This window comes from Medicago truncatula, chromosome 6, assembly GCF_003473485.1.
Source record: "Medicago truncatula cultivar Jemalong A17 chromosome 6, MtrunA17r5.0-ANR, whole genome shotgun sequence".
Classification (NCBI taxonomy): domain Eukaryota; kingdom Viridiplantae; phylum Streptophyta; class Magnoliopsida; order Fabales; family Fabaceae; genus Medicago; species Medicago truncatula.
This window is the reverse complement of record NC_053047.1, coordinates 8,421,288-8,448,391: the sequence shown is the minus strand read 5'-3', so window position 1 is coordinate 8,448,391 and position 27,104 is coordinate 8,421,288. Positions and strand designations below refer to the sequence as shown.

Here is a 27,104-nt window from a genome sequence, read left to right as displayed (position 1 = left end):
AAGGATGGACCAGAAACCCAATTTAGAATGAATCTTTGTTCAACGCACACCAAGTCTTTATTTTATATATTTTTTTTTGGTAAATATCTTTATTTTATATCTTTTTACTCATAAGCACATCATCAAGTCTTTAAAAATGGAAAATTGTTTAGCCACCGGATATTTTAACAGGCTAACAAAATTATTAAAAGGCTATAGCAACATTATAACATTATTTTATTTCTTTTACTAAGATATACAATTTTTATTATTCCACGTGAAACACATGACCAACATGTTATATTAATCTGTAGTAATTGCGACAAAAAAATTGTAGTTGGGTGTTTGTTTTCCCACGTGAGTGAAAAACTATATTTTTTTTTGAAGGATTGAGACAAATGTTAGTTACACGTTCTATACCTATTTATATCTATATCAACACTTATATATTTTATATAAAATGAACAAACTTGGTAATTTGAAACCACTTTATTTTTTCTTGACATAACTAATGTGACAAAAAAAACTACACACCCAAATGTGGTTTTTTTATTTTTTATTTTTATGATTACTATTATTATTATTATTATTTATTTTTTAAGTTATGTCAACTGGACTTTATGGTCTACTTATTTTGTAATTTTCTATAGAAACTTCGACCAAAGTGGGTTAATATTTTTTTCATCGATTTAAAGAATTTTTTGTGGTCAACTATGATTCCTATATTTTTCATCATTGTTCTCACTTAGAAATTTGAATATGGACTCGTATGTGTGGTACAATATTCTTTGACTGTTTCAAAAATGGCTCATGCATGACGAAATATATATAAAAATACAAATTAAATGAAGAAGTCTTTAGTATATTTGCATGTTTCTCACACCCGGTCGTGCAAGTTATTATTGGGTCAACCCACCACAAACCATATATAAATGCTACCATTATATATTTACCTATTCATCTCTTCATACTTACATATTTCAACTTCTTCTTCATCTATATTCTTGTACAATTTAATTTGGAAGCTATAAAGTTTTAATATTTCAACTTCTTCTTCATCTATATTCTTGTACAATTTAATTTGGAAGCTATATAGAGTTATATTGATACACACACAAATTATATAGATATGGTCATGGACAAGGTGACTCAATACATACGTGTGTTCAACCACTTTGATGAAAATGGAGATGGAAAAATATCATCATCGGAGCTGCGGCAATGTGTTGAGGCAATCGGGGCAAAGATGTCAAACGAGGAGGCGGAAATGGCGGTTGAGCTTCTCGACTCGGACGGGGATGGGTTGATTGGGTTGGATGATTTTGTGAAGTTTGTAGAGGGAGGGAAAGAGGAAGAGAAAGTAAATGACCTAAGAGAGGCTTTTAAGATGTATGAAATGGAAGGATGTGGTTGCATCACACCAAAGAGTCTAAAGAGAATGCTTGGAAGATTGGGTGAGTGTAGAAGTGTAGATGAATGTCAAGCTATGATTTCTCAATTTGATATTGATGGAGATGGGGTCCTTAGTTTTGATGAATTTAGGACAATGATGCTTTAACATAGAAATACTTCAAATTTCAAGTCCTTCCTTTACTATAGTTTTGAAGAAACAAAATTAGAGATCAGAGAAGGATTTCATGTTTTTCCTCTCTAAATTTTGTCAGTGATTTACGGTTTTTTAGTTGGTTATGTTTATCCATGTGTTAAGTGTAACATGTAATGTGAAAAGCTCCAGTCACATGAGCAGGAGATTGACCTCATTAAACATAGCCAATTTTAGCTTATAAATTGATTTTGACTTTTGAGGAATTCAATTTTGCAAAAACATAATAATTATCTTTGTTTCATTTATTGGATGATGAATATGTGTGGTAGATATAAGTTAGATGAAATACATTTTATCTATATGCATATATTGATTTTGCAAGACCTATGGTAAAGTACAATTTAAAAATGTGTCATATTTAGAGACAATTTTTTAAGGTGTTTATTTAAGTAACCATCTATCGTGAAATAAGTAACGCCAGAATGATTTTTTTTTTATAGTGACACAATGAGTCATAGATTTTTGTTATTTTTAGTTCATGCAAGTTAATGTGAAAAGTACATAACGAATGACAATATATAACAGAAAATTAGAACGTGTAACTAACATTAGTGGATACACGTTAGTGGGAATACAAACATTCAACTACAAAATTTTGTCGCAATTTTTGTCAAAAAAGAAAAAAAATTAAAAAATGTAATGAAATTAATTACGACAAAATTTTGTAATTAGATGTTTGTATTCCCACCAACGTGTATCCACTAATTTCATTACTTATTCCTATCTTTTTTAAGTAATCTATGGATAGAGTTCGCACACGTGGAGAAATTGAGTGTTCGAGGTTCGAATCCTAATTCCTAAATATAAGATGCAATGTCCCTATCAACTGAACTAAGTTCTATAGAACTAATTTCTCCTATCTATTACAGATTAATTTAAATAATTTTATTTTACAAAATTAATTTAAACATGTTTTTTTTTTTGGAAGGAATGTTGTTTTTCTGTTTCACGTGGAATGGAACAATCAACATTATCTATCTAATTAACGAAATAAAATAGTGTTATCGTTAATTTCTTTTTTAAAGGAGTTACTGCTACTGTGGTCTTTTAATAGTTACGTTAACTTGTCAAAAAGATATATTTGTCTAATGATTTTCCATGTTTAAAAGACTTGGGGTACGTTGACAAAAGGTTGCTTGTAAATAATCTTTATAATAATGCCAGCCATTTACGAATTGAGATAATATTATAGAAATAAACACACTCTATATTGATCAATGTTTGATTTGATAAAGTGGATCGTGTCAAAATAAATTAGTTCAAAACAATTAACATCGTATACAAATAAAATAATAAAAGTCTTCTAGTTGGTGTAAATGTAAATGAGTCGTCGTTAGCAGAGGCCTCTCTTGTGTTGAATTGTGTAAGTCTAGAAGTGCCGTTTGTATATTTGGGTTTTTTCGTTGACGCTGATGCACGACGTTTGATTTTTTAGGATCCGTTGATTAGTTGTATTAAAGCTCGTTTGTTTGGTTGGAAGAGTAGATATTTATCTCTGATTGGTCGGTTAGTCCTCTTGAAATCTGTCATTTCCACGTTTCTGGTCTACTTTCTTTCACTCTTGAAAGCTCCCTCACATATCATTTCCTCTATTAAATCAATTTTGAATGTTTTTTTTTTTGGATTTTAGAAAAATTTCTTGGGTTGGAGAATAAAAGAATTTAATATTGCTCTGTTGGGGAAATGGTGTTGGAGGATGCTAATTGATAATGGATGGTTATGGTTTAGGGTGATGAAGGCAAGGTATGGTGTGGAAGGCGGTCGTGTGAAAGAGGGTCGCAGTTATGGGTCAGCTTGGTGGAGGGAGATGGTTATGATACGTAATGGGGTGAGTTTAGCTGTTGGGAGCAAGTTTGATGATAATTTACGGCAGAAGGTTAGAGATGGGGCATATTCGTTTTTTTTTGTTGGGCCCATGGTTGGGGGAGACCCCTTTGTGCGTAAGGTTCCGAGGTTGTTTGAATTATCATAGAATAAATGGGAGACGGTAGCTAGTACGTTCTCTTTGGGTGGAGGGAGGGAGGTGAGGCTTGGAAGTGGCGGAGAAGGTTGTGGGCATGTGGAGGAGGAGTTGTTAGCATAGTGTAGCGGTTTACTTAATGATATTACTTTAACGGTTAATGTTGGTGACAAATGGTTGTGGCATTCATATCCAGTTATAAGTTATGCTTTTCGTGGTGCGTATCAATTTTTGTGTTCGTCATATCAACAGTCTAATAATTATGCTTCATAATTACTTTCGGAAAATGAGGCCCCTGTGAAGGTTTCTTTGTTAGCTTGACGCCTTTTTCGTAATAGGCTTCCTACATATGATTATATTTTTAGAAGGGGCATTATTACTTAAGATTCTCAAAATTGTGTAGGAGGATGCGGTGAAATAGAATCCTCAAATCATTTTTCTTTTATCAAAATGTAATTTGTTTAATCAGGTTTGGCAATTGGTGCATAATTGGACTGCCTTGTCATCAGTTGAGTCATTTAGTATGTTGGATCATTTTGTTTAATTTAGTCACTTAGCAGGTAGATCCAGATTGTGTTGATCTATCATGCAGATTATTTGTTTTTCGTGCATGGATTATTTATAAGGAAATGAACAACATAATTTTCAGAAATCAAGAAGTGTGTATTCAATGACTTTGGTAAGTTGTTATCTTTTTTGTGGCTGAAAGCAAAATATCCCAATATTGTTTTTGGTTACCGTATTTGGTGCTTTTGTCTGTTTTCTTGTTTAGGAATTGGTTATGAGTTCCTTGAGGTTTTGTGGTTAAAAGTGTCTTCTTAACATTGTATTTGAATCGAATCAAACTTGGTTGTTCTTTTCTGGTATGTCTTGTGCTAGAAAGAACATGTTTTTGTTAATATATCTCATTTTGGCCTTATTTAAAAAAATATAAATAATATAATTATGTAAAAGTAAATAACAAGACAAATTTTCTCGCACCTCCCCTCTGCTTTCTTCTGGTGCGTTGTGCTAGGGTTTCACGCTGTACTTTTGTGGTTTATATTTGTTTTCACATGTTTTCTTGTCATTTTTTCGAATGTTCCATCCGTTTTCTACTTATGTGTTACAACATCTTCCTCCTTTCTCTTCTTTCCTCTCCTTCCCTATTGTGTATCAAATCGCTAACCACCAGCCCTCATCATTACAAGACCGTCTTAAGTTGATTGTCTCTCACTTCATCCACTCTCTATAAATCTTACTCCTATGATTGGACATTACTTGCGGAATCAATCTATAAGCCCTACACCAAAATTTAGCTTTTAACGGCAATAAACTAATTGCTAGAGTTTCCATCTTTATTTTAGTGTTTTTGCAACTATTACATACTCCTCCCGTCCCAAATTGTATGACGTTTTGGACATTTTACACATATTAAGAAATATAATTAATATTGTGTGGGAAAGAGATATTATGAGTTGTTTTACAAAATTGTCCTCAATAAATGATATGAGAAAGATAAATGAAGGAATTGAAAGAAGAGAAAGTAATAAATTGTTAAGGATATAATAAGAAAAGTAACATTAATTTTTCATTGGTATTGTAAAGCGACATATAATTTGAGACAAATATTTTTTCTAAAGTGACATACAATTTGGGACGGAGGGAGTATTAGCTAGCCATTAAGTTTATCTAGGATGGTAAAATTACTCGCCAATAAAAAATTTAGAATAAAATCTTTTACAATTTTTTCACGCTTTAACTATGGGTCAATTTGGATTCGCTTATTTAAACTTATCTACTATCATAAATTTTATGAAGCTATATGGCAATTTTCAAAATCTTTATTAAATTTATTTTCATAAGTTCTCCAACATAACTTATAAAAACAACTTATAGGATACACAAAAACAATTTAATGTTAATTTATCTTTGACAATAAAAATAACATATGCAAGCTTATATATAACTGCTTATTGTAATAAGTGTTTATCATAATAAGTGTTTGTGCCATAACTGTAAATTAACCGTTTTTTCAAACATGCTCTAAGTCTCTCACAAAAAAATATACTAAATTATTCATCAATATAAATTAGTTTTAATTTTGACTCATTACAATGGAGATGAATTTGTTAATGTATGGAAATGTCAAGGTTAAATTGAAGTATTTTTCTTTTTATTCCATAAATTAAGTCGAGTCAAAAAAAAAATAAAAAAATAATTCTCATATTAGGTATTTAGTTAAAATTTAAGACTAATTGCTTATTAGATGAGAATAGGCTGGATCGAGTTAGACTTTGTTAGATCCAAGTCTCCCTTCTCAATAAATTTAAGGCCCACATCTATCATTTATCTCATCTAGGGCTGACAATGAACCAAACCAACTCGATTATAGTTCGACATTCGACTCGATATTTAATCCGTTGAACTTGATTCATGAACCTAACGAGCTGAAAATTAAGTTCGTTAATTAAATGAGTTGAACTTGAGCTACATATAGTTCGACTCGTTAGGTTCATGAGATGGCTCGATTATCGATTATATATATAAATCAATTTGAGTTAGTTTATAAAAAAAATTAATTCAAATGTGGCAAATGTGGTTGAATACAATTTTGTCTTGAAGGGAAGAGCAGTTGGAGTTTAAAAGTAAAAGAATATTATGAATTTTGTTCACAGCTAATTGAACTTTGTTGGATTTTTTTCTCTCTGTTACTTGTATCAGATATTTTTCTTCGTGTTTATGCAACCTTTAACTTTATATAATTTATGTCTATTATATGCATGCTTGTGAGAACTTTTATTTTAATTCAAATATTTAATTTTAAAATATATATATTATCAAAGATCTATAATTTAACTTTTTTTTATAATTTTTTTTTGGACGAGTTAAACAACCGAACTGAACCTAAGAAGCTGAACCGAACAGTTCGTGAACTTTAGACTTGTATATGATCTTTCATAAACCTCCTATGTTAGCCTATTTATAAACATACATTTTATAAATAAGTAATATGATCGGTTATTAAATAGACTATCAAAATATTAGATCAATGAAAAACTCCTAATAATCCTATTTTCACTTGAGTTACACTTACACTTTTACACGTGCGAGATCACTCTTCTTCTTCCTCCATTTTTTGAAAAACAAAAGCTTCACTTCTTTGCTGCAACATTCTCCCACTCCAAAGCGCTGATCTCTTCTTTCCAGTTGTGCTGGTCTTTCTATTGACCGAATCAGAGGTCGAAACCACATTCTGGATAGGTCATTCATTCTTCATCTCCGATTGATTCTCGTAAGTTCTCTCTTTTTCGATTCTTCATTTCTCGTTGTTAATTTCTTATTCTGTTCATCAATTAGAAGCTAATGTGCGTTAAACATTTACTCATTTTCATTTTTGTAAACCCTAGATTATTCAATTTCTCAATAATTAGTTACTGTAATGCTTCATTTTCGAATTCGTTGTGACAGTTTTTAATGGGTATGGGGAAAATTTGATTTTCAATCAACAGTTTTTAATGTTAGTGTTTATCTCTTTGTCAGAATTTCATAGCTTTTTAATAATGGTCTGTATTGAGGGGTTGTTGAGTCAATAATGATGTAGATTCTGTTGAAATAGGTACTGTGTAGTTGGTTAGTTTGCCACCTTCATTTGTTGAATTTGCTCTTTCCAAGCCAAAATGGCAAGGGGTAGACCCAAAAAAACTGTTAAAGCAGCCGAATCTGTGCCTGAACCCAAGGAGCCTCAAATTCAGACGCAGGAACCTAACTTCATGGACCTTGAAATCAAAGGTATTACAACGTTTCAGATTCTTATTGAATTCCTTTTCACAAAGTCCAATATATCACAGAATGTGCGAGAGTGTGAACTGAATTTTAACTATTTGTGCAGCATTGGAGCGACAAATCGGTGCAATTAGGGCAGTTCAGGAGGTGAAAATCGATCACTTGGTGACGGATTTGCGATTGCTTCGCTCGTGTTTCAGCGAGGAACAGCTCCAGAAACCCGTGTTAGAGATTTTTAAAGAAACTCTTCCAAATTTGTCCATTGTGAATGATAAAGGGAGTAACAATTTTGAAGTGATATTGAAAGATAAAGATCCTATGAATATGAACATAAACCATGGTGATGTACATGCTTCATTGCTGCAAAAGTTGTCCATGGCTTACCCTCACTGCTCCTCTTCAATGCCTCCTTTTGCTGGTACCTTCGAACATTCTTGCAATGCAGAAGGTGAGCACTTCAAAATTCCTCTTAAGTATATTTTTTCATGTAGAATATTTTAAATTAGTCTCTATTAAAATTGTTTTCATTTAGTCTCAACATTTAAAATTAATGTGTTTTATTTTTCATTATGAATTTGGGTTTCTTGCAACAAAAAGAGCAGCGAAACAAAAAAATAGACTGTCACATTTTGATTTTGTGGTTGTTGAGCTCGAAATGTAATTAACCTGAACTGTTCTATCATGCATGCGCATTATTTTTTGACCGAGCAAGGAGTTTGCATTTTCAGTTCGATTTACTTGCCTGTAAATGTGAACAAGTTGATATGTCCAACAACTCTCATTCACTTACTGCAGTTGCAATTTTTACTCTGTAGAACTTGGGACAGTGTTTTTACTTATAAATGTGTTTTTAGTTCATACAAAGATGTGCATATAATTCTGATGAGTATGTGTATCTAACTGTGTTATTGAATATAGATAGGTACTAAAAGCTCGGGGACTGATTTCAAAAAATAGAAGTAAAAATGTATTTAAGTTTCTATATTGTTATATTTTTTATATCTGACTACAGTTTTTCCATCTTGACAGGGAGAACTAGCTTTATTGGTGCTGATAATCTGTGTTTCAAGGAATTTGTATGTTCTTTTTTCTTCATTTTGCTGCTTCACTCACATACCTTTGGATCACTTGTTAATATATGATAGAAGCATATTTACGCACCACATGGCTGAAGTATTACATATAATACTAATATGTATGATTATAATGTAAAATAAAAATTCTAACTTAAAGAGCTCAATTTTTCATTAGTTTGCATTGATAATTGTAGAGTTAGTTACTTTGTGACAAAAATAGGTTGTGAAACATGAGGGTACTACTGACATTACTCTTGCTCATCCGTTCGTTTCTGTAACATGATCTAGATTATGCATGAATTTAAAAGGAAATGTTTTGCTTCTTTTAGTGATTTAATGTCTATTGTATAGGCTTTGGAGGAGCCTTCTGAAACTCAGACTTTAGCGATGCAAGAAGGTCTTCTGACTCCCGGGGTAAGTATCTCGCCTTTGTGCATTTTTATTTAAATGATTCTGGTGTTTGTTGTTGCTGGTAGAAAGATGTTCGAAATGGCCTTAAACTGAAAAGTTAACAGCTAAATATATGCATTATACAGGTGAGTAGTCAGAGGTTGTCTGTTGGGATGACGCCCAAAACACTTCGTGTTCCCAAGCCTGGCGAGATGCTTCTCTCTGTTCATGGATCACCCCTAGGTGTTTACAAGGACAATAACATGGAAGCCATAAATGGTATGATTAAGAAAAATGCTTAGGATGAAAGTTGAAACTGTTTCATTCTTTATCATGTTAATGAACAAGGAATAGTTCTTGTTTACCGTAATGCTTTGCTTTTGATATGCTTGTCTGTTCTTCCACATTACTTGAAACACTACAAGATTATCTAGTTCTAATATGGTTTCTATTCTGACATGCAGAATCAGAGGAGGGTTGAATTCTGGTGAAATCTCCTGAAGGATTGTATAAACTATTAGACATTGTACTTTTGGGATCATACTTGTAGTCCTAGACAGTAGATGTTATTGACTTGTTGTCATTATCAAAGTAAGGTTTAATGTCCTACTTGTGATTAGTAGTAATGTTGAAAGATTAGTTCCTTTAAGTATATGATGTCACAATTGAATTGCAAGAATTTATTAGATAGCTAGACATAGCTTGAGGGTTTCATGATCCAGGTGTAATGTGTTACAAAACTGTGAGTGTTTTCTTCTTGTGCAGTTTTCTTTGTAATCCAAGTGTCAAGGTTTAGCTCATAATTTCACTTGGTAGATTATTGCTTTTGTGTGCTTTCATTTGGTACCTTAATTTGGTACTTTAAGTATTGCATTTACCGATTAATTTCAAGCAGAATTCCACATACTTAAGTACCTTGTCTAACTTATCCTATTTTCACTTTTTATTTGACCAATCGAGGTTGCTTAATCAAAGTGCAGAATAGACTCTAAGCTTCTTAGATATTTTGGAAATTGATTTATAAACGAATATTCTGGAAATTGTTAATGCACAAGTATAAATAAATGTAGCAAGTCATGATCCAGTAATAAATATAGTGCATTAGGTTAATCATCAAATGATCTAGTTGGGAAGACTTATTTATCATTACAAACATTTGTTATCTCATAGAATGTAGTAGTATGTGTAAAACAATCTTTCCCTCTCTCCAACAAGCCGGCCTTAGTTTCTCTCTCTCTAGATTTTCTGGTACAGTTTCTTCATTGAGGGTGGTTTTGGATCAGTTCTTGACCTAAAATCACCCGTATTCATCTTTTTCTCTCTATTTCAATCTAAATAAGTGATTTTCACATAGATCTAGGTTTTTTTCTTTGTGATTTCATCATATAAGTGTGGTGGTTTGTTGTTCGTCGTCTTGTGCGGCGTTGTTTGATTTCCCGTCTTTGTGCGGTGTTCATTTGATTCTTACAGAAAGATCGATTATTCAATCAACGATTTGGGCGTCAACGTTGTAGATCCGGAGGCCATGTATATTCCGGTCACTTTAATTTTATCGCATATTTTTGTAGGCATTATGTCGTTATATGCTATTAACTTGGATGCTGTGAGTGTGTTCGCAAATTCATCCTTTACATTTTTAGCGGTGTTGAATGATGTAATCTCTCGATTTGAATGAATGAATATTATCTCATTGGTACAACAACTCTCATGTGAATTAATATTGGGTGGCAAACTAATTGTGTTGCTCATAATTTAGCGAGGGCATCATGTTTGTATTACTAATATTCTAGTCCCCACGTTGTATTTCGGCCATCATTATAAATGAAATGAATTAGTTGTTCTCGTGTAAAAAATAAAATCATGAAATTCGGTGAATAGGATGACTTTGTGCACAATTAACATGTTTACTCCACTCCCTGAAAAAACTGTTTACTTTTTTTTGTATAAGTTTTCATGTCATTTTTTATAGAACTTTTTAATATTTTTAACTAAATTAATTATTTTATATAAAAAAATTCATATGGGTGTGATTGGTTGTGAAGATAAGATGAGAAGAGAGAAATACATAAAAGAATGTATGACAAGGGAAGTGATATGTAAAAAAAAATTGGGTGTAATTTTTTTTTTTATTTAAAAAAATTAATGTGAAAATTTGAGTCCTTGTTTGTTATAAGAAAAAGAGAAATGATATAAAAAGTAGAGAAATATTGATTATGTTTAAGCAATTAGGGGCATGAATTGAAACTTAATTATTGATTAAAGAATTTGTCTCATTTTATATCTCGTCTTATAATACTATTGAATTGTTAATGTTTTTATTTTTCTAATATAACCTTCACTATTTATTATCTTTTTTTTTTTCTTTTTCAATTTTTGTAATTTAATCTCTATTACCTAGAGATTCTTGGAATTGGCTGTGGAAACTAAAAATCCCAGCCAACGTTCAATTCTTTCTTTCGCAAGTGGTGCATCTTGCGATCCCCACACGAACTATCATGAATCATAGAGGTATTGCATTAGATTCCATATGTCATATTTGTGATAATGAACCCGAGACCTTGATTCATTGTTTGTTTAAATGTAATCGGGCAAAAGCTATATGGAACTTGATTGTGGGTCCTCGCTTCAGTTTACCTGAGGAGGATAACTCAATATTCATGTGGTCCCACGACAATTTGACAAACTTGGCATTGTGATACCTATTACCATGTGGAGTATTTGGTGTGCTAGAAATGTAAAGATCTTTGACGATATAAATACGCCTCTGATGGCTTCTTTGTCAAAAATCAAGGTTATGACTCGTGATGTTACTCAAATTTTCAACTGTATGCATAAGGAGATTACTAGTATTCAGCCTCAACTTATTTCTTGGCATAAAGGTCATTCTGGAGCATATACTCTTAATGTGGATGGTAGTGCTTAAACAAATTCAGGGATGGCAAGATTTGGTGGCTTAATTAGAAACTCTGATGGACAATTCCTGCATGGTTTTAACGGTAATATTGGCTACTCGAATATTCTTCACGCCGAAATTTTGGCATTAATGCATGGGATTCAAATATGTTGGGAGGAAGGTCTAAAAGACATTATTTGTTACACTGATTCCATGCATACTATCCATCTCGTCCAACATGCAGATGTTTTCACTCACCATTATGGTAATGAGATAGCTATTATCAGAAAGTACATGGCAAAAGATTGGACTTTTAATCTATGTCACACTCTTAGAGAGGGTAATATGTGTGCTGACTTTTTAGCAAAGCTTGGAACAAGGTCTACTAGTGATCTTTTGATTGTGTTTGATCCTCTGGCTGAGCTTCGTTTGTTGCTTACAGCAGACAATATCTATGTTGCTTATCATCGTGGCCTATAGTCTCTTTTTCTGTTTTTGTTTTTGTCTTTTTCTCATGTAACAAAAAAAAAAATCATTAATGAAGGCTGATTTTGAGAATTACTGTCACAATTTTTTTTAAGGAAGATTACGCCACAATTTGACTTTCTCATCTAAAAGTACGTTTTTTAATTCGTGCACCAAGTAACAAAGTAAGATACATTTTCGGGGACGGAGGATTTGGATGGGAATACTTTTCTTAGTTTTTCATACATGATAACTATTATAATATCCAGCAGTAACCTTAGAGAGAATAGAAACAAAGTAGAGAATAAGATGGAGGTGTTGATAGAGATTGTTGTTGCTGATGTTGAGATGGAGGAATCACTTTTGCAGGTTAGAAGGAGAAACAACGGTGAAATGGGAGACGGAGAGTTTCTTTTTTCTTGAGTTTCTTTTGAGAAACAACGATGCTGAAACAGAGTGATGAATGATGATGACATTTGAGTTTCTCTTTTCTTTCCTTTTTTTCTTTATTGTTGCAAACAATAAAAAATAAAAAATAAATACTAATTTTGGTCCTTTTTTTTTCTTCATGTGTATGACTTTTGGTTTGTTCTTTTAACATTGTTCCATGTGTGACAACAGTAAAAAAAAAAAAAAAAAAGAGAAACAAAGGATGAAAAAAAATGAACCAAATTAATATTTTTTATTTTTTATTGTTTGCAACAATAAACAAAAAAGAAAAAAGAAACTCAAATGTTATCATTCATCACTCTGTTTCAGCACCATTGTATCTCAAAAGAAACTCAAGAAAAAAGAAACCAACCTTCTTCCACTTCACCGTTGTTTCTCCTTCTAACCTTCAAAAGTGATCGCTCCATCTCAACATCAGCAACAACAATAACCTCCATCAACACCTCTAGTATGTTCTCTACTCTATTTCTTTTTTTCTTTTCTCATCAATTCATCAGTGAGACAGTGACATATATTAGTGTATAATTCTTAAACACTTACTCCCTCTAGTCTTGAATGTAAGAAAAAAAAATATATGTTAAGAAAGTGGATTGCCTACATTTAAGTAATGATAAAAAAATTATACCTTTCTAATTTTACCCTTGTCTTGAAATCATTTTTTAGTGCAGAAATTAATGATGGAGTGGATTTAAGTAATTAATTGTTGCATGGAATGATGAAGGAAAATTGTTGTTGACACATATGAGAAGGTTGAGAAACACCAGTAAAAGACGTAAATGCCCCTGCAGCAGTTAACTGCCGAGGAATTAAAAACACGGCTGCAGTTAACTGCCGAGGAAAACTTCGACAGTTAACTGCCGAGGAAATTGTGATTGCCAAATTAATTGTGTTTAAAGGCTATTCACGTTTCTGAATATAAAGGGAAAATGCAATAATTTACATTAATGAATGGTTGATTTTTGTGGAACGGTTACTTTTGTTTTTGGTGGTGTATTTTTTGTTATAACCGTTGCATTTTTAATTGATTTAATTACCGAAAATAATGAGATGATTTAGTTTTAAAGATGTTGACTACAACTCATTCATTTGCTTTTGTTTACAAAAATGCAGTATTAATGACATTTTATTTTTGCTAATATGAGTAATAAAGACATTGATAGCTAATGATTTTCTCTTTCGGAAAAAAAAAGCTAATGATTTTCTTTGATTTTATATTTTTTTTTTTTTGTAATTTGCTTTGTATAAGATTGATACATAACTAAAAATTTTGACTTTTGAAATTAAATATATTAATTGAATTTATTATTTTGTTATTTTAATTTATGTTACAATTAGACATTATTCAAAACTAATTTTATAAATGTACCGTGGTAGTTATAATTAGATTTTTCAAATTAAATATATTAATTGAATTTATTATTTTGTTATTTTGATTTATGTTACAATTATACATTATTCAAAACTTTTCTTTCAGAAAAAAAAAGACATCATTAAAAACTTATAAAAATGTACCGTGGCAGTTACAATTAGACTTTTCAAATTAAATATATTAATTGAGTTTATTATTTTGTTATTTCAATTTATTGTTACAATTAAATCAATTAAACATGTAATTAATATTCAATTTTTGCGGTAGTTAACTCAGAAGTCCGCCTCGATAGTTAACTGCCGAAGTTTTCCTCGGCAGTTAACTACAACCGGTTTTTAACAATTAATTGTCGTAGGGGCATTTACTTCTTTTACTGGTGTTTCTAAGCTTTCTCATATGTGTCAACAACAATTTTCATGATGGAGTAACCATTGAAATTCTCATGGTGGATTTCTAATGGTTTAAAGATCTGTCAATGAAATTTTTTAAAACTCAAAAGTGGTACTTTTGGTTAAAAACACTTTTAAATGGAATTTGGACAATTGAAATTTAAACACCTGCCATTGCGGTGTCAAATTGTGGTTATCTTACATGTGTTTTTTTAATGTTTTTTGTTTATTTATTTTTTGAAGTTTATGTACATCCACTATTGTTATTATTCTTGTGTTTTCATGACAGACATGGTCCAACATGAGAAACAATAGTCTAATAACGAGCGCAACTTCTTGAACAATGATGAACGAAAAAGCATCTCTCAGTTATTGATAAAGGACAGTTATGGTGGAAAACTTAAACACTGGACTGTTATAGGTGGATTGCTTCATTATATTCGGTCTCAACGACAACTATTTACCGACTATGGAGGCAAGTACGTCAAATGGGTGATTCTTCTCATAAAAGAACAAAAAATTGTGGTCGGAAAAGAGTAGAGATAGATATTGAGAAAGGGCACAATATTTCGTTAGCTAAGCATAGCACTCAAAAGGGGGTTAGCTACAGCATTAGGCATTAGCAAGACAACATTGTTGAAGTTTATCAAAGATGAAATTTTTCGTCGTCATTCAAATACACTAAAGCCACACTTGAATGATAGTAATATAAAAACTCGACTCAAATTTTGATTGTCTATGCTTGAGGAAACTAGCATTCCTCATGGTCCACAATTTAAGTCCATGTATAATGTTGTGCACATAGATGAGAAATGGTTTTACATGACTAAAAATCACGCAAACTATTACTTTCTTGCAGATGAGGATGAGCCATACCGCACATCCAACAATAAAAATTACCTTGGTAAGGTCATGTTTTTAGTTGTAGTGGCTATGTTATACCCTGTTTTTGGACCTAAAAATACTGGGACCAATTTCATTTCAAACTTTGTCAATTATCAAATTTCAACTGCACAGTTCAAATTGTCTCTGCCTCGCAGTATTTTCAATCACAATTTTACCTATGTTTTTCTTGCATAAAACCTTTCGAAATGTCTTTACTTGTCTTGTAAGTCATTCAAAAGTGTCTCTGAATCATTACATTGCTTTTTCTACAGTTTATTTCAAAATTTGCAAAAAGTCGTACAGAAGGGTATTTTGGTCATTTCCTGCAGTGGGACCCATTTTCATCCTTGTGACTGTCTCTGGGTCTTTTCAGATTGATTTTTAACATTTCATCAGTAAACCTTGTTAAATTCATTTCAAACTTGCATCTGAGTCAGTGTCAGGTCAATTTGAGTCTGTTTAGGTCAATTTTAGCCCTAGGGGCATTTTGGTCATTTCACACAAAATTTTGGCATAGAGAGGTTACTTTGAAGTACCTCATTTAAGCCATTGGTTCGTTTTTAGTCCGTTTTGTCAATTTTATTTTTGTTTCGCTTTACGTTTGGTCAAATTACGCTTTTTATTCAATTTTATTTTAATTGCATTTTGGTCCCTCAATTGAAGTCCCAAAATTGCATTTCAGTCCAGTTTCCTTTCCAATTTTCATTTCAGTCCTTTTTGGTTAATTACAGTTTAGTCCTTAAGTTTTTGTTTTTGCAGAAAGGTCCCAAATTCATTTCAAGTCCAAGCCGTGCCATTTTCATACAAGTCCAGGTGTCAACTTCCTATTGGTCCAAGAGTACACATGGCAGCCTATAAAAGGCGCATTTACTGTACAAGTCAGGACCAGAAGCAATAATCAGTGCCAACTCACCAAAACAGAATCCAACTTTCTCTCTCTTTTCTGTTAGATCAAAACAGAATCAACACAAAAAGCTTCAAAGATTCATCAATGGCAGAAACCCTAACCACCTCAATCCACCATTGATTTCCACCGAATCAACACAAAAACACCAAATTCAACAGAATTCAACAAAGTTTCTTTGATTACTCATTGATTCTCAGAGATTCAATACGGAATCATCATCACAGAACCAATTTCCTCGCAATTCAAAGTACGAGTTCATCACTGAAACGCGACGAACTCAAGCACTGATCACGAGGAAGCAGTGAAGAGAAAGAAGAGGGAAGAAGCTAGGTTTAAACCGGTGAAGAAGATGAAGATTCGCGTGCAAAAATACTGATTTATTTTCAGTGGCTCAACAACAAAATCATCAAAAACGCAGCAAGCTGATCACGGTTTTCTGAAGAAAATCAACCAAAATCTCCATTAAAACCTCAGGTATAACTTCAAACATCTCGTTTTCCTCATAAAGAAGTTCAATCACTGGAAAACGATGTAGAGCTTAGTGATAAAAAACGTTTTGGTTTAAGAAAATTCGAAAACCAAAAAACACCTTTGAAACCGAAACTGAAATCAATAAGATCTGCATCGTAAAAAACGTTTCCTCTCAGTTTTTCTTCATCAAGAACAGTGGCAAGGCCAATGTGACGTGGATTTGTACGAATCAAAACATTTCAATTCGAAAAAGATGAAAAAACCTCAAAACAGTTTCACATCGCGTTAAAGTTCTAGATCCACATCGCTTAGAGCCTCTGTTCACTTCATCTCTTTCGAAAAACATCAATCCAAGTGAATCAACGAAGATCTGTGCCAAATCCATAGAATCTTATCAAAAAAAACGAAAACCCAACTTTCCAAAACCGTAAAAGAAAACATCAGATCTGCGTTGATTCACGATTCGAATACAAAAACAGATTATGGATTCATGTTTAGAAGAAGAAGGCGAAGGATTTGATGCAAGTTTCGTTGGTTTCTGGGCACTGGTTCGCCGGAGAAGATGAAGCTTCCGGCGAACCACCTAGGTTTCCGCCGTGGCTTCATCAACTCCGGTGAGGAGGCCTGATGAGAGAAGAGAGGAGGTTTTGTGTGAAAAGAGAGAAGGGAACCAGTAAAATGAAAATAAACCGGTGTGGAACATATTTATAGACAGGGTGAACCAGAGCGGTTTATTTCGGTTTTACTCTGGATGAATATGAGCTCTTGGATCTAGGGTTTCAGCACCTTGGATCAATCCAAGGGCTCCTGTGCATCCAGGCCCCTTTGTGTGTTTGGACCTTGGTTTGGGCCTCGTTCAGTTTATTTTCTTGTTTTTTTGCTACTTGCACCATACTTGCCTGCTGTTCGCACCCTTTGTTCATGTTAATTTTTATCAATAAATTCCAAGAAATTTACCATGTCATTTTACTATTTTTCTTGATAATTTTCAGTGGTATTTTACTTGGAAAAGTTGGTAAAAATTTTAGTGTTGTTTTGTCAAGGGTTTTTACTATTTTAAGTCACTTTTCTCGCATTTTTACCCGTTACTTCATGTGCATAATGTTCGTGTTCGTCATGTTTGATTTGCATACTATTCCATATGAATTTTGCTACTGTTTGCTATGCATATGTCACTGTTTTGATGTGTTGAGTTTTATTCTTGCATCATGTGCATTATTCATTACATGTTTCCGGCTTATTTTCATCGCCACTTTACCGTTTTATGCCATACTTTCTTCCATCGCTTCATGCCATATTCTTTCTTTTTTTTTTACCATTTTCTACTAACATTTCCTTTCATATTGATCACTTCATAGCACTTCACTATCTTCACTATTGTCTCCATTAGTTTAGTTTTCTTTTTTTGCAAATTGTAATTCATTCGGTGCTGTAATATTTTACCATTGGTTTGTAGCTTGGCAAAGAGGCCATAGAATGTATTTAGGCAATATTGTAATATGGACTATGGACACTATGACGCACCGACACGCACACACTCACCCTAGATGTATGCTTAGGATTGTATGCATAGATGTATGGCTAGGATTGCATGATTAGATGAACGCTTAGTTTCGAACACTTAGAGAAAATCCAATTTTTTCCAAAAAAATATGCAAATAAATTCACTTCAAATATTTTTCATAAAAATGGAGTCAAAACTCCAACAACTTTTCACCTTTTATTTTCTTAATAAAATTCTCAAATAAATCTAATCATTTAGACTTTTTTGCAAAATCACTAAACAAACCCCCACTTTTTCATACTCTAATGCTCATGAAGCCTCTCAATCCCCTTCTTCAAAATCATTTTCAAAATTTAAAATCCAACAATTAAAACAAAAAACAACAAGTCTTTTTTAGCAAGAACTACGCCGGTTTTGATCCCGTAAAACGGTACGTAGGCAAGGGACTTTAACCCCTCCAAGCCGAAATAAAATCAAATTCTACTTCTTCTCACCTCCATTCTTCACTCAAATAAAACTTCTTCCAATAAAGTAGGCAAAAAAAAAATAAAGCGTAGAAATAAACTTAGGAGAACGGTTCTTATGGAATACCATAATCGCTCCGGGTGCCTAACACCTTCCCGTAGCGAAAATGACCCCCGAATTCGGAAACTCAAGGGTTTTTCTCCTTTTACCCTTCCCAAGAAAAAAGAGAGATATCAACGGTCAAAAGGTTCAAGCCCAATTAATGGCTTGGCACCCAAAAACCATGATAACAGGCTATACCTAGATTTGATGATGAAGGAAAAGAGACTTTTTCAGAAAAAATTGGTGTGTTTCCTCAAGTTCAACAAGTTGCAACAAAAAGATCAAGTGTCAATAGACCCTCGGGTACACTCGAAACAAAACTGATTGCTTCTATGATTAAAGAAGTTACCCATTATTGGTTTTATATAAATAAAGTTTTACCTGCTATTAAACAAATTTGGCCACAAGAACATGCAATGGAAACGATTTATATACAACAAGATAACGCGTCATGCCATATTTCTCTTGAGGACGAAGAATTTTGTAAAGCAGCTTCTAGAGGTGGGTTTGACATACCATTGATATGTCAACCACCTAATGCTTCTGATTTGAATGTTTTGGATTTGGGTTTATTTAGTGTCATCCAATCATTGCACCAACACGAAGTTACTAGATCAATTGATCATCTTATCGAAGTTGTGCAAAAATCATATGATGGTAGAAAAATCATCATATGATTTTTGCAAAACTTCGATAAGCAGATGAACTGATCTAGTAACTTCTTGTTGCTGCAATGATTGGATGACACTAAAGAAACCCAAATCTAAAACATTCAAATCGGGAGAATTAGGTCGTTAACATATCAATCGAATGTCAAACCCACCTTCAAAAGCTGCTCTACAAAATTCTTTGTCATCATGAGAAATATGGCATGACGCGTTATCTTGTTGTATATAAATTGTTTCCATTGCATGTTCTTGTGGCCAAATTTGTTTAATGGCTGGTAAAAACTTCTTTATATAAAATCATCGGGTAAATTCTTTAGTGATAGAAGCAATCAGTTTTGTTTCGAGTGTACTTGAGGGTCTATTGACACTTGATATTTTTGCTGCAACTTGTTGAAATAGAGGAAACACACCAATTTTTCCTGAAAAAGTCTCTTTTCCTTCATCATCAAATCTAGGTCTAGCCACTGCAACTAAAAACATGACCTTACCAAGGTAATTTTTATTGTTGGATGTGCGGTATGGCTCATCCTCGTCTGCAATAAGGTAATAGTTTGCGGACTTTTTAGTCATGTAAAATCATTTCTCATCTATGTGCACAACATTATACATGGACTTAAATTGTGGAACATGAGGAATGCTAGTTTCCTCAAGCATAGACAAACAAAATTTGAGTCGAGCTTTTATATTAGTATCTTTCAAGTGTGACTTTAGCGCGTTTGAATAACGACGCATAATTCCATCTTTGATTAACTTCAACAATGTCGTCTTGCTAATGCCCAATGCTTTAGCTAACCCTCTCAGATGTATATAGGTACTCCCCCCGGTCCTATTTATAAAAGAAATTTGGATCAACAAAAGTTGATGTATCTGATCCAAATTGAATCAAATACATCAACTTTTATTGACCCAAATGTCTCTTGTATATAGGAGCGGAGGAAGTATTTGAAACGTTGAAACGCTAAAATAGATATATGATTTATGGTTTGTTAGGGTTTCGAGGAAGCAAGAATGCAATTATCAATTGTGGAGGAATGTAAAATGGTGGAAAAGCTTGGTAGATTTTTTTTTTGTTTAAAGAACAAGCTTGGTAGAATGTTTTCTCATTGATTCATTAGTGGTATCATTAGAGTATTAATATACAATGGTTCCGTTAGAGTATTAATACACAATATTTGTTGTTAAATATGCTTATTATATGTTATATCTAGAGTAATAAAAAAAATGAAAAATAACTTCTCAAAGATGTACTTAAAAATAAGCGTTAAGAATGAAAACTACCGGAATTTTTATTTATTTATTTATTTATTATGACAAAGTGTAGGCTGTTATGATATTCTCCATTAAAAATACAAAACATATAAAACATAATTCATGTTTTAAGAGGTTACTATAATTGTTTATATTGAAAATAATTTTGCAATTTTTTTTCGAATAACTTAATGGCTAGAACTCACCTTTAAGATAAATAAGTGGAGTGTTCGGAGTTCGAACCCCTACCCCTGCATATTACAATTTATTGTTCCTAACAACTGAGTTATCAGACAAATAATTATGCATTTTAGTGTTATGGTGTGTGAAAAGATATATAAAAGATATAATTAATTTATAATCCGTAATCAAAATTATACAAAGAATTGAGATAAGTTGTACACATGTTCAATCATATTTCACCATCTTATCATTTCATGACATTACTTGGTATTGGTAACTGTGAAATATTATGATTATAAATGTGTAAAATTTATGTACATTTATTATATATAGTCACAAAACCCATATATCAAAGATGATTACATACTGAATTATGCATTTTTCACACATTGTAGATTATTCAAGCCCTAGCAAGAAGATTAATTGCTATTCATCCAAACATCCCTAAGAAGATCATATCTAACAGGAGATTCACTTGGAATTTCTCTCGTCTTCATATTCGATTTTGTTGAAACCCTCGAGGACGAGGAATTGCCAAAAAATATTAAAGATAATGGTGACTCCAAATCATTGAGTTCATCATCACTGCTATATGACTTCCTAACAACAGAAGATTTGTTTCTTCTTAGCTGAGATTTGCTTCCAATCTCTCCGAGAATGCTTGTGACCGAAGTTACCGGTAGAGGTGAATAGACAATTGGAGCTGCATTGCATGGGAAGTTGTTGCCAAACTCATTTCCATTTTCCATATCATTCTGTATCAAGTAAACACAAAACATTGAGATCACGAGTTAAATTTCTTTTTTATATGGATTATGGAACCAAAAGAAAATTAAGTGCAAATTTAACTATCTACCTCTAAATCCAGAGCTTCAAGAACAGTTGTAGGAACCGGATCAGGACAAAACTCATCAGGAAAAAAATTATCAAGAATCTTCTTGATAAGTGGTGCACTAAACATGGGGCATACCTTCACAAAAAAGAATCCGTTTAGAATGAAGGCGTCAGTTCAGTGGTAAAAGTTTGACATTATGACCTCAAGGGATAAAGTTCAAATTTCCTCGACGACGGTAAAAAAAGTAAGTAAGTTAAACAATATCTTTGGCATACCTCATTCCTAATGGATGCACTTAATAGCATATCTTTAGGAAGCATTAAGAGGTCACTTAGTGCATTAAGAAGTGTGAAAGATTTAAAAGATGTGTTATGTTTCTCCTTATTGTTATCATTGTCATCTTTATCTTCAAGTGAGTCCTCCTCATTCATGCCACATAGATCACTCAACCATCTAGACCAGTTACCAATCTGACAATGAAGATGTCACAAATGAACAAGAATCATCGACAATTAAACGATCTCAAATGATATTATAATCGAAAAATAAAAAATTTGCAGTGATCCTCTAAGATTAAACCTTCAATTTAGTCTTTCAAGTATCACTCTCTACTACTCAGTTCCTAACGTTTTGTCAAATTTGTCCTGTTAGTTCCTACCATTATACATTGTCAAATGCAAGGAACTAACATGATCGATTTGACAGAACATTAAAGACTAAGTAGCTGAGAGAGTGATACGTGAGGGCAATGTTGTTCGAACCAAACCGAAGATTGAACTGGTGAAACATCCTTCTTATGGTATAATTGGTTCAATTTCTTCCACCGCGGTTGAATTAGACGACTAAAAACAAATAAGTATTAAAAGTACTTGAAAAAAAAAAACCTGTTGAACCAACCACGGTTCAACTTGGTTATGCAGGTTGCGAACTAACCATGGTTGAACCAATCATCATATTGGCCGGTTCCCGGTTCAATCGATTGAACCGGCTGGTCCGGTTCTGTTTCCACTATACTACTTGAAGCAATAAATTGAGAGTTTACTCAATCCTCTAACTCAACAATTCATTTTGGCTTACTTTAAAAGGCACATTCATGACATGAAGAAAAATATCACAAGAAAGGTATAAATTTAACTTTAGATATATGAATGAATTGAAACAATGTATTGAAAAGTTACCACAGTTTTTAGCTTAGCACCAGCTCCAAAGCTTGTTTTTCCAGGTGGAATAGGGAGAACCTTAGGATCACTAATAGCATCAGATATCGGATCAGTTGGGATTTCATCACCAGACTCGCGCAGAATAGCATTGAACATAGCCACATCTAATCTTGCCACACATTGCTCCATTACCTATATTTAAGTACAAGAAAAAATGTAATTCATGTCATGATAGAGGAAAACAAAAAGATTTCATTGACTAAAGTAATGAACTTAGAAGCAATCAATTATATAAGACTGACCAATTTAGGAAGCATAGGTAAACAGCCACACTCATTCCCTCCAGCTCTAATAGGACATATCCTTTCACATGATTCTTTAAAAGCACTCTTCCAAATATTTAGTGACATGTTACCAAGATCTTGATCACATGAATTAGATACTCTTCTGTTGCTTTTACTTGAGGCAGAAGCAACTTCCTTGTTGGTCAAATTTGTATTCGTATGTTGCATATGTGGAGTTAGAGTCTGAAAATAGACAAAACAAAAGGATAAGAATACTCTCAGAGAGGGTTCGTATTTAGGGCTTGGTTCGATCAGCTTATTTGAGCATATCTACTAGCGTAAGCACTTGGGATACTGTTCCGGAGAGCTTATGAAAACAGCTTACGAAATGTTCATAAGCTGTTTTTAGCCTGTTTTCATAAGCTTTCTAGAATAGCTTGTGAAAACAACTTATACCTTATATAGAAATAACTTCTACGTTGTATGATAAGCTCTTCTGCTGTAAAAACTTAAACACTTTATTCAAACAATGTTATTTGTTTTGAGTTGGCATTAGGCCTCCAAACATGTTCGGCTGGCCCGCATTACGAGTAAGACATTACCTGCCACCATATAGATTCTACTATCCGAGAGAAGATCCAAGCTTCAACCTTTTCCAATGCTGAAATGAACACATGAGGATCATCCCAGTTACCAAAACATTCATTTTTATCTCCTTTCCACCTTTGTGATGATGCTATTTTGGCATTTCCATCTCCCTCAGTTTTTCTTCTTCTATTGGAACCAGCATGATTTGATAAAACCATATCTTTCGAGTTTTGGCTTATGATTGTTCTTAATACTATAGTGTTAGACAACCAAAAGGTTAACCTGCATCCACATGATGGAATATGTAAGCAGATTCTGTGAAGAAGAAAAAACTTTTGATTCCGTCTAATACAGGATAAGATTCGTGTCCAAAATAGATATGCACTAAAGATTCTTATCAATAGGTTCGATATTGAATCGAATCATGATACGACTGTATGCATTGTAAGATACTGATAACCATGCTAACGGATATCTTTAAAATAGTGATAGCAGAAAAAATGATTAGAATAGATTACAAGAAGAAATATGGCTCAAAAACGTACCTTGGAACATCGTTTCCACATGCCTTCGAAACAAGTACTAATCCAGAAACAGAACTTTTCGCTGCACCAAACCTTCTTCCTTGAACATTTTCTCTACAAGTATGAAGATAAAGCCTTGAAAGGCGCCGAGCCGGAGCTAGAACCTTACTCATGGAATTTCCATGTTCAGCAACAACTGAATATAAAGCAGCTTCAATGGAAGCAGCTTCTCTTAACTCTCCTTCAAGCATCTTTACCTTCTTGTCCAAGTAATCAATTTTACCTTCTAAATTAGCATTTCTTGCTTCCTTTGGATTAGTCTTAGCATCTCTCTTTTCGTTCAAATTGGAATGAATGTTGAAAGTACTTTTGATACTTAATCTTGGAACATCTTCAACTATATTTCTAGAATGAACAACCTTGTCATGAAAATTTTCTTCCAAATTTTCATAATCATTGCTTCTTGTTCTGCTCCTTGAATTTTTGTCTAAATTTTCACAAACTGAAGATGGTGAAGTAGCATTTTTTTCTGTTGACAATGATGCATCCATTGACGATGAACTGTTAAGCTTCTTGTATGTATCTTGTTGCGTCATATTCATGTTTCCGAGCTTTGTTTCTGAAGCTAAGTGATGTTCCTTATCATTGAAATTAGTCTTTTGGATTTGTCCATTTGGATCAATCTGAAACTAAATTGCAATTAGATAAGCACATTAACATTTACAAAAACATTTCACAAAAGATTTTGAACGGTCTAATATTACATCAATCAAATCATATAGCAAATAAATAAACGAGTACCTTGTCTGTTTTAGGAGGTGTAAAACCACTAGACTCAAATGAAGTTGAAACTGCTGCAACAGAAGAATGCGAGGAAACATCATCATCGGTAAAAGAAGCAATCTCAGCTTCTTCGGCATATTCTTCATTCATCAATGTTGAAACAGAATCACCACCATTACTATTCTCCTCAAAAACCTCATTCGAAAATCTCTCCTTCAACGAAGATCTAACACGAATCATTTCAACAGGCTCGATTTTAACGAACAAGAGTGGTTGATCGTTGTTTCTATAACTCCTCTTACAGTTCAAAGATGTACTAATGCTTAATCCTTCTTTAATTACTCCATAATCAGCCAAATCTACAACAGAATTTCCCAATAATTGACCCTTAACAATCTTGTTATCTCTTCTTGGTTCGTATAAGTTGAATTCCAAGAAATTCTTTTGAAACACATTGGAATCACCACCTCTAACGGATACATCCCTCAACAATGTTGCTGAAATTCTAAATGATTGATTGAACTCGATTCTTCCTTCACCTATGACCGAACCAAGTGAAGGTGATACTAATTTTGTAGAGCCTAATGTGCTAGAACCATTCTTCAATTCCATTAAAACGGAATGAAGAGATCTTAAAGATTGTGATGGAGGCCAAGGCTTAATCTCTTGAATATGAATTAGGTAATCAACTTGAACTTTGCTAGTTCTCATGTTCTTTCCTTTCATGCCTAAAACCATGGTTTTCAAAATGATGGATCCTCACCAGATGAACTTTTTTTAAACTTTGATTTTGTTGAATCGAATTTTTGAACTGCGGTCGTGGTAACTGTCACAGTTGCGCCTCGATCCTAGATATTATAGACAATCACAATTAAAATGTAGTTGATGCGGCCTCAGTTGCAGTCATGTTCTGGTCACGGAGGCATCAAAACCTCGCAGCACATGACATCAATGCATTAACAAAACTCACTGCACATAACATTAATGCATGAACATTAATACACAAATTCATAGGAATACTAAACTCTAGAGTTAAATCTATATGATCATGATTCATGTCATATCAACAAACTGATTATTAAGAGAAAAAACCAAAAATCATAAATAAAAAATCAAAAAGTGTGTACAAAAGGGTATCTAGGAACAAAAACCAAGAAGAAAATTGATAATGTGGACCATAGGAATCAAATAACAAGTTAAATACAACATCATTAAAGACATCAAATTTATGACAGGTAAAGAAAATGCAGGAAAAAAGAACCAATGAGGAGGTAAAAATGTAGACCATACCAAGAAAAGCAGTGTTGGCTAATAGAGGTGGTGGAATGGAAAAATCAGAAATCTGCTAAAGATGACAAAAACTGAAATAAGGTCAATAGTCACTAGTCACAAACAATATTTCTTTTTTGTTTATGTTGGAAAAGTTTGGGCGAAATGACTTACTAGAGTCAGAGCAGACCTCAAAACAAACGTACTTGTTAGACACTTAAACAAAAGTTTAGGTCACGACATTGAAAGTATGAAACAATTTCTTACTTACTGGACCAACCTCATAGAACAATATTTCTAAAACCATAAAATATTTGAGTTTTGTATTTTTTTATTTTGTTCACTGGTTAACATCAAATTACACATTCCAAGGCACATTAACTCAGTGGAATATATATAATATAGCAATATCAAAGCTAAGGGGGGAATTTCAAAGTTAATTTGATTAAAATAAGGTTGGCTCGTTTTGTTGGACAAGATTTAATATAATTGATTTGGTACTCAGAACAGATTGTTTGGTGTTAAACTATTGAAACTACCTTGTTGATTGTGATGGCTAGCCAGATCAAAGTGACTTTGAAAGTAACACTTTTTAAATAAATAAATAATTTAGTGTTGAACACACTTTGTTTTTAGTAATTCTACCTTCTGTCACATATTAATATTACTCTATCCATTTCACATTGAATGTTTTAGCAAATAAAATTTATTTTTAAATAAATGTCATTTAAGATTGATTATTATTTTTTTCAGTTGTACCATCTATTAAATACTATGCATACACACTAAAAATATTATGTTTCACTTTGTACTTAGGAAAAAAATTATTTTTTTTCGAATTGACCTTTTATGTTATATTTTGTTATATTTTGACCTTTAAGTTATA

The 27,104-nt window shown here is 32.8% G+C and overlaps 4 protein-coding genes across 8 annotated transcripts; 3 read left to right on the top strand and 1 right to left on the bottom strand.

Annotated features, from left to right (window-relative positions):
• Positions 1 to 956: 956 nt before the first annotated feature.
• On the top strand, positions 957 to 1,788 carry LOC11422542 (putative calcium-binding protein CML23). Its single transcript, XM_003618775.4, has one exon. The coding sequence runs from the start codon at positions 1,109 to 1,111 to the stop codon at positions 1,535 to 1,537; it is 429 nt and encodes a 142-aa protein (XP_003618823.1). The 5' UTR covers positions 957 to 1,108; the 3' UTR covers positions 1,538 to 1,788.
• Positions 1,789 to 6,588: 4,800 nt separating this feature from the next.
• On the top strand, positions 6,589 to 9,604 carry LOC112422493 (uncharacterized). Its single transcript, XM_024785444.2, has 7 exons — positions 6,589 to 6,819; positions 7,144 to 7,316; positions 7,417 to 7,758; positions 8,340 to 8,386; positions 8,738 to 8,800; positions 8,923 to 9,055; positions 9,241 to 9,604. The coding sequence occupies exons 2-7, from the start codon at positions 7,205 to 7,207 to the stop codon at positions 9,255 to 9,257; spliced, it is 714 nt and encodes a 237-aa protein (XP_024641212.1). The 5' UTR covers positions 6,589 to 6,819; positions 7,144 to 7,204; the 3' UTR covers positions 9,258 to 9,604.
• Positions 9,605 to 11,711: 2,107 nt separating this feature from the next.
• LOC112422735 (uncharacterized) lies at positions 11,712 to 12,149 on the top strand. The gene has a single exon (XM_024786353.1). The coding sequence runs from the start codon at positions 11,712 to 11,714 to the stop codon at positions 12,147 to 12,149; it is 438 nt and encodes a 145-aa protein (XP_024642121.1).
• Positions 12,150 to 20,997: 8,848 nt separating this feature from the next.
• Positions 20,998 to 26,565, bottom strand: LOC112422722 (uncharacterized). 5 transcript variants are annotated; one of them, XM_039826837.1, is made up of 10 exons: positions 26,393 to 26,565; positions 26,240 to 26,310; positions 24,968 to 25,918; positions 24,188 to 24,855; positions 23,657 to 23,924; positions 23,073 to 23,297; positions 22,789 to 22,962; positions 21,886 to 22,080; positions 21,632 to 21,745; positions 20,998 to 21,530 (listed from the first exon to the last, which is right to left on the bottom strand). In XM_039826837.1, the coding sequence occupies exons 3-10, from the start codon at positions 25,685 to 25,687 to the stop codon at positions 21,195 to 21,197; spliced, it is 2,700 nt and encodes an 899-aa protein (XP_039682771.1). In that variant the 5' UTR covers positions 25,688 to 25,918; positions 26,240 to 26,310; positions 26,393 to 26,565; the 3' UTR covers positions 20,998 to 21,194. The 5 variants fall into 5 exon arrangements, with proteins under 5 accessions (XP_039682771.1, XP_039682772.1, XP_039682773.1 ...); XM_039826838.1 differs by having other exon boundaries at positions 26,240 to 26,291; positions 26,393 to 26,516; XM_039826839.1 differs by having other exon boundaries at positions 26,240 to 26,294; positions 26,393 to 26,502.
• Positions 26,566 to 27,104: the final 539 nt, after the last annotated feature.

Coding starts and splice junctions, on each gene's coding strand:
- LOC11422542 (XM_003618775.4), top strand. CDS start 1,109: ATGGTCATGGACAAGGTGACTCAATACATACGTGTGTTCAACCACTTT.
- LOC112422493 (XM_024785444.2), top strand. CDS start 7,205: ATGGCAAGGGGTAGACCCAAAAAAACTGTTAAAGCAGCCGAATCTGTG. Junction 7,759..8,339: donor ACATTCTTGCAATGCAGAAG/GTGAGCACTTCA, acceptor CCATCTTGACAG/GGAGAACTAGCTTTATTGGT. Junction 8,387..8,737: donor ATCTGTGTTTCAAGGAATTT/GTATGTTCTTTT, acceptor TCTATTGTATAG/GCTTTGGAGGAGCCTTCTGA.
- LOC112422735 (XM_024786353.1), top strand. CDS start 11,712: ATGGCAAGATTTGGTGGCTTAATTAGAAACTCTGATGGACAATTCCTG.
- LOC112422722 (XM_039826837.1), bottom strand. CDS start 25,687: ATGGTTTTAGGCATGAAAGGAAAGAACATGAGAACTAGCAAAGTTCAA. Junction 24,856..24,967: donor CACCTCCTAAAACAGACAAG/GTACTCGTTTAT, acceptor ATTGCAATTTAG/TTTCAGATTGATCCAAATGG. Junction 21,746..21,885: donor GTGCATCCATTAGGAATGAG/GTATGCCAAAGA, acceptor TTTTTTGTGAAG/GTATGCCCCATGTTTAGTGC.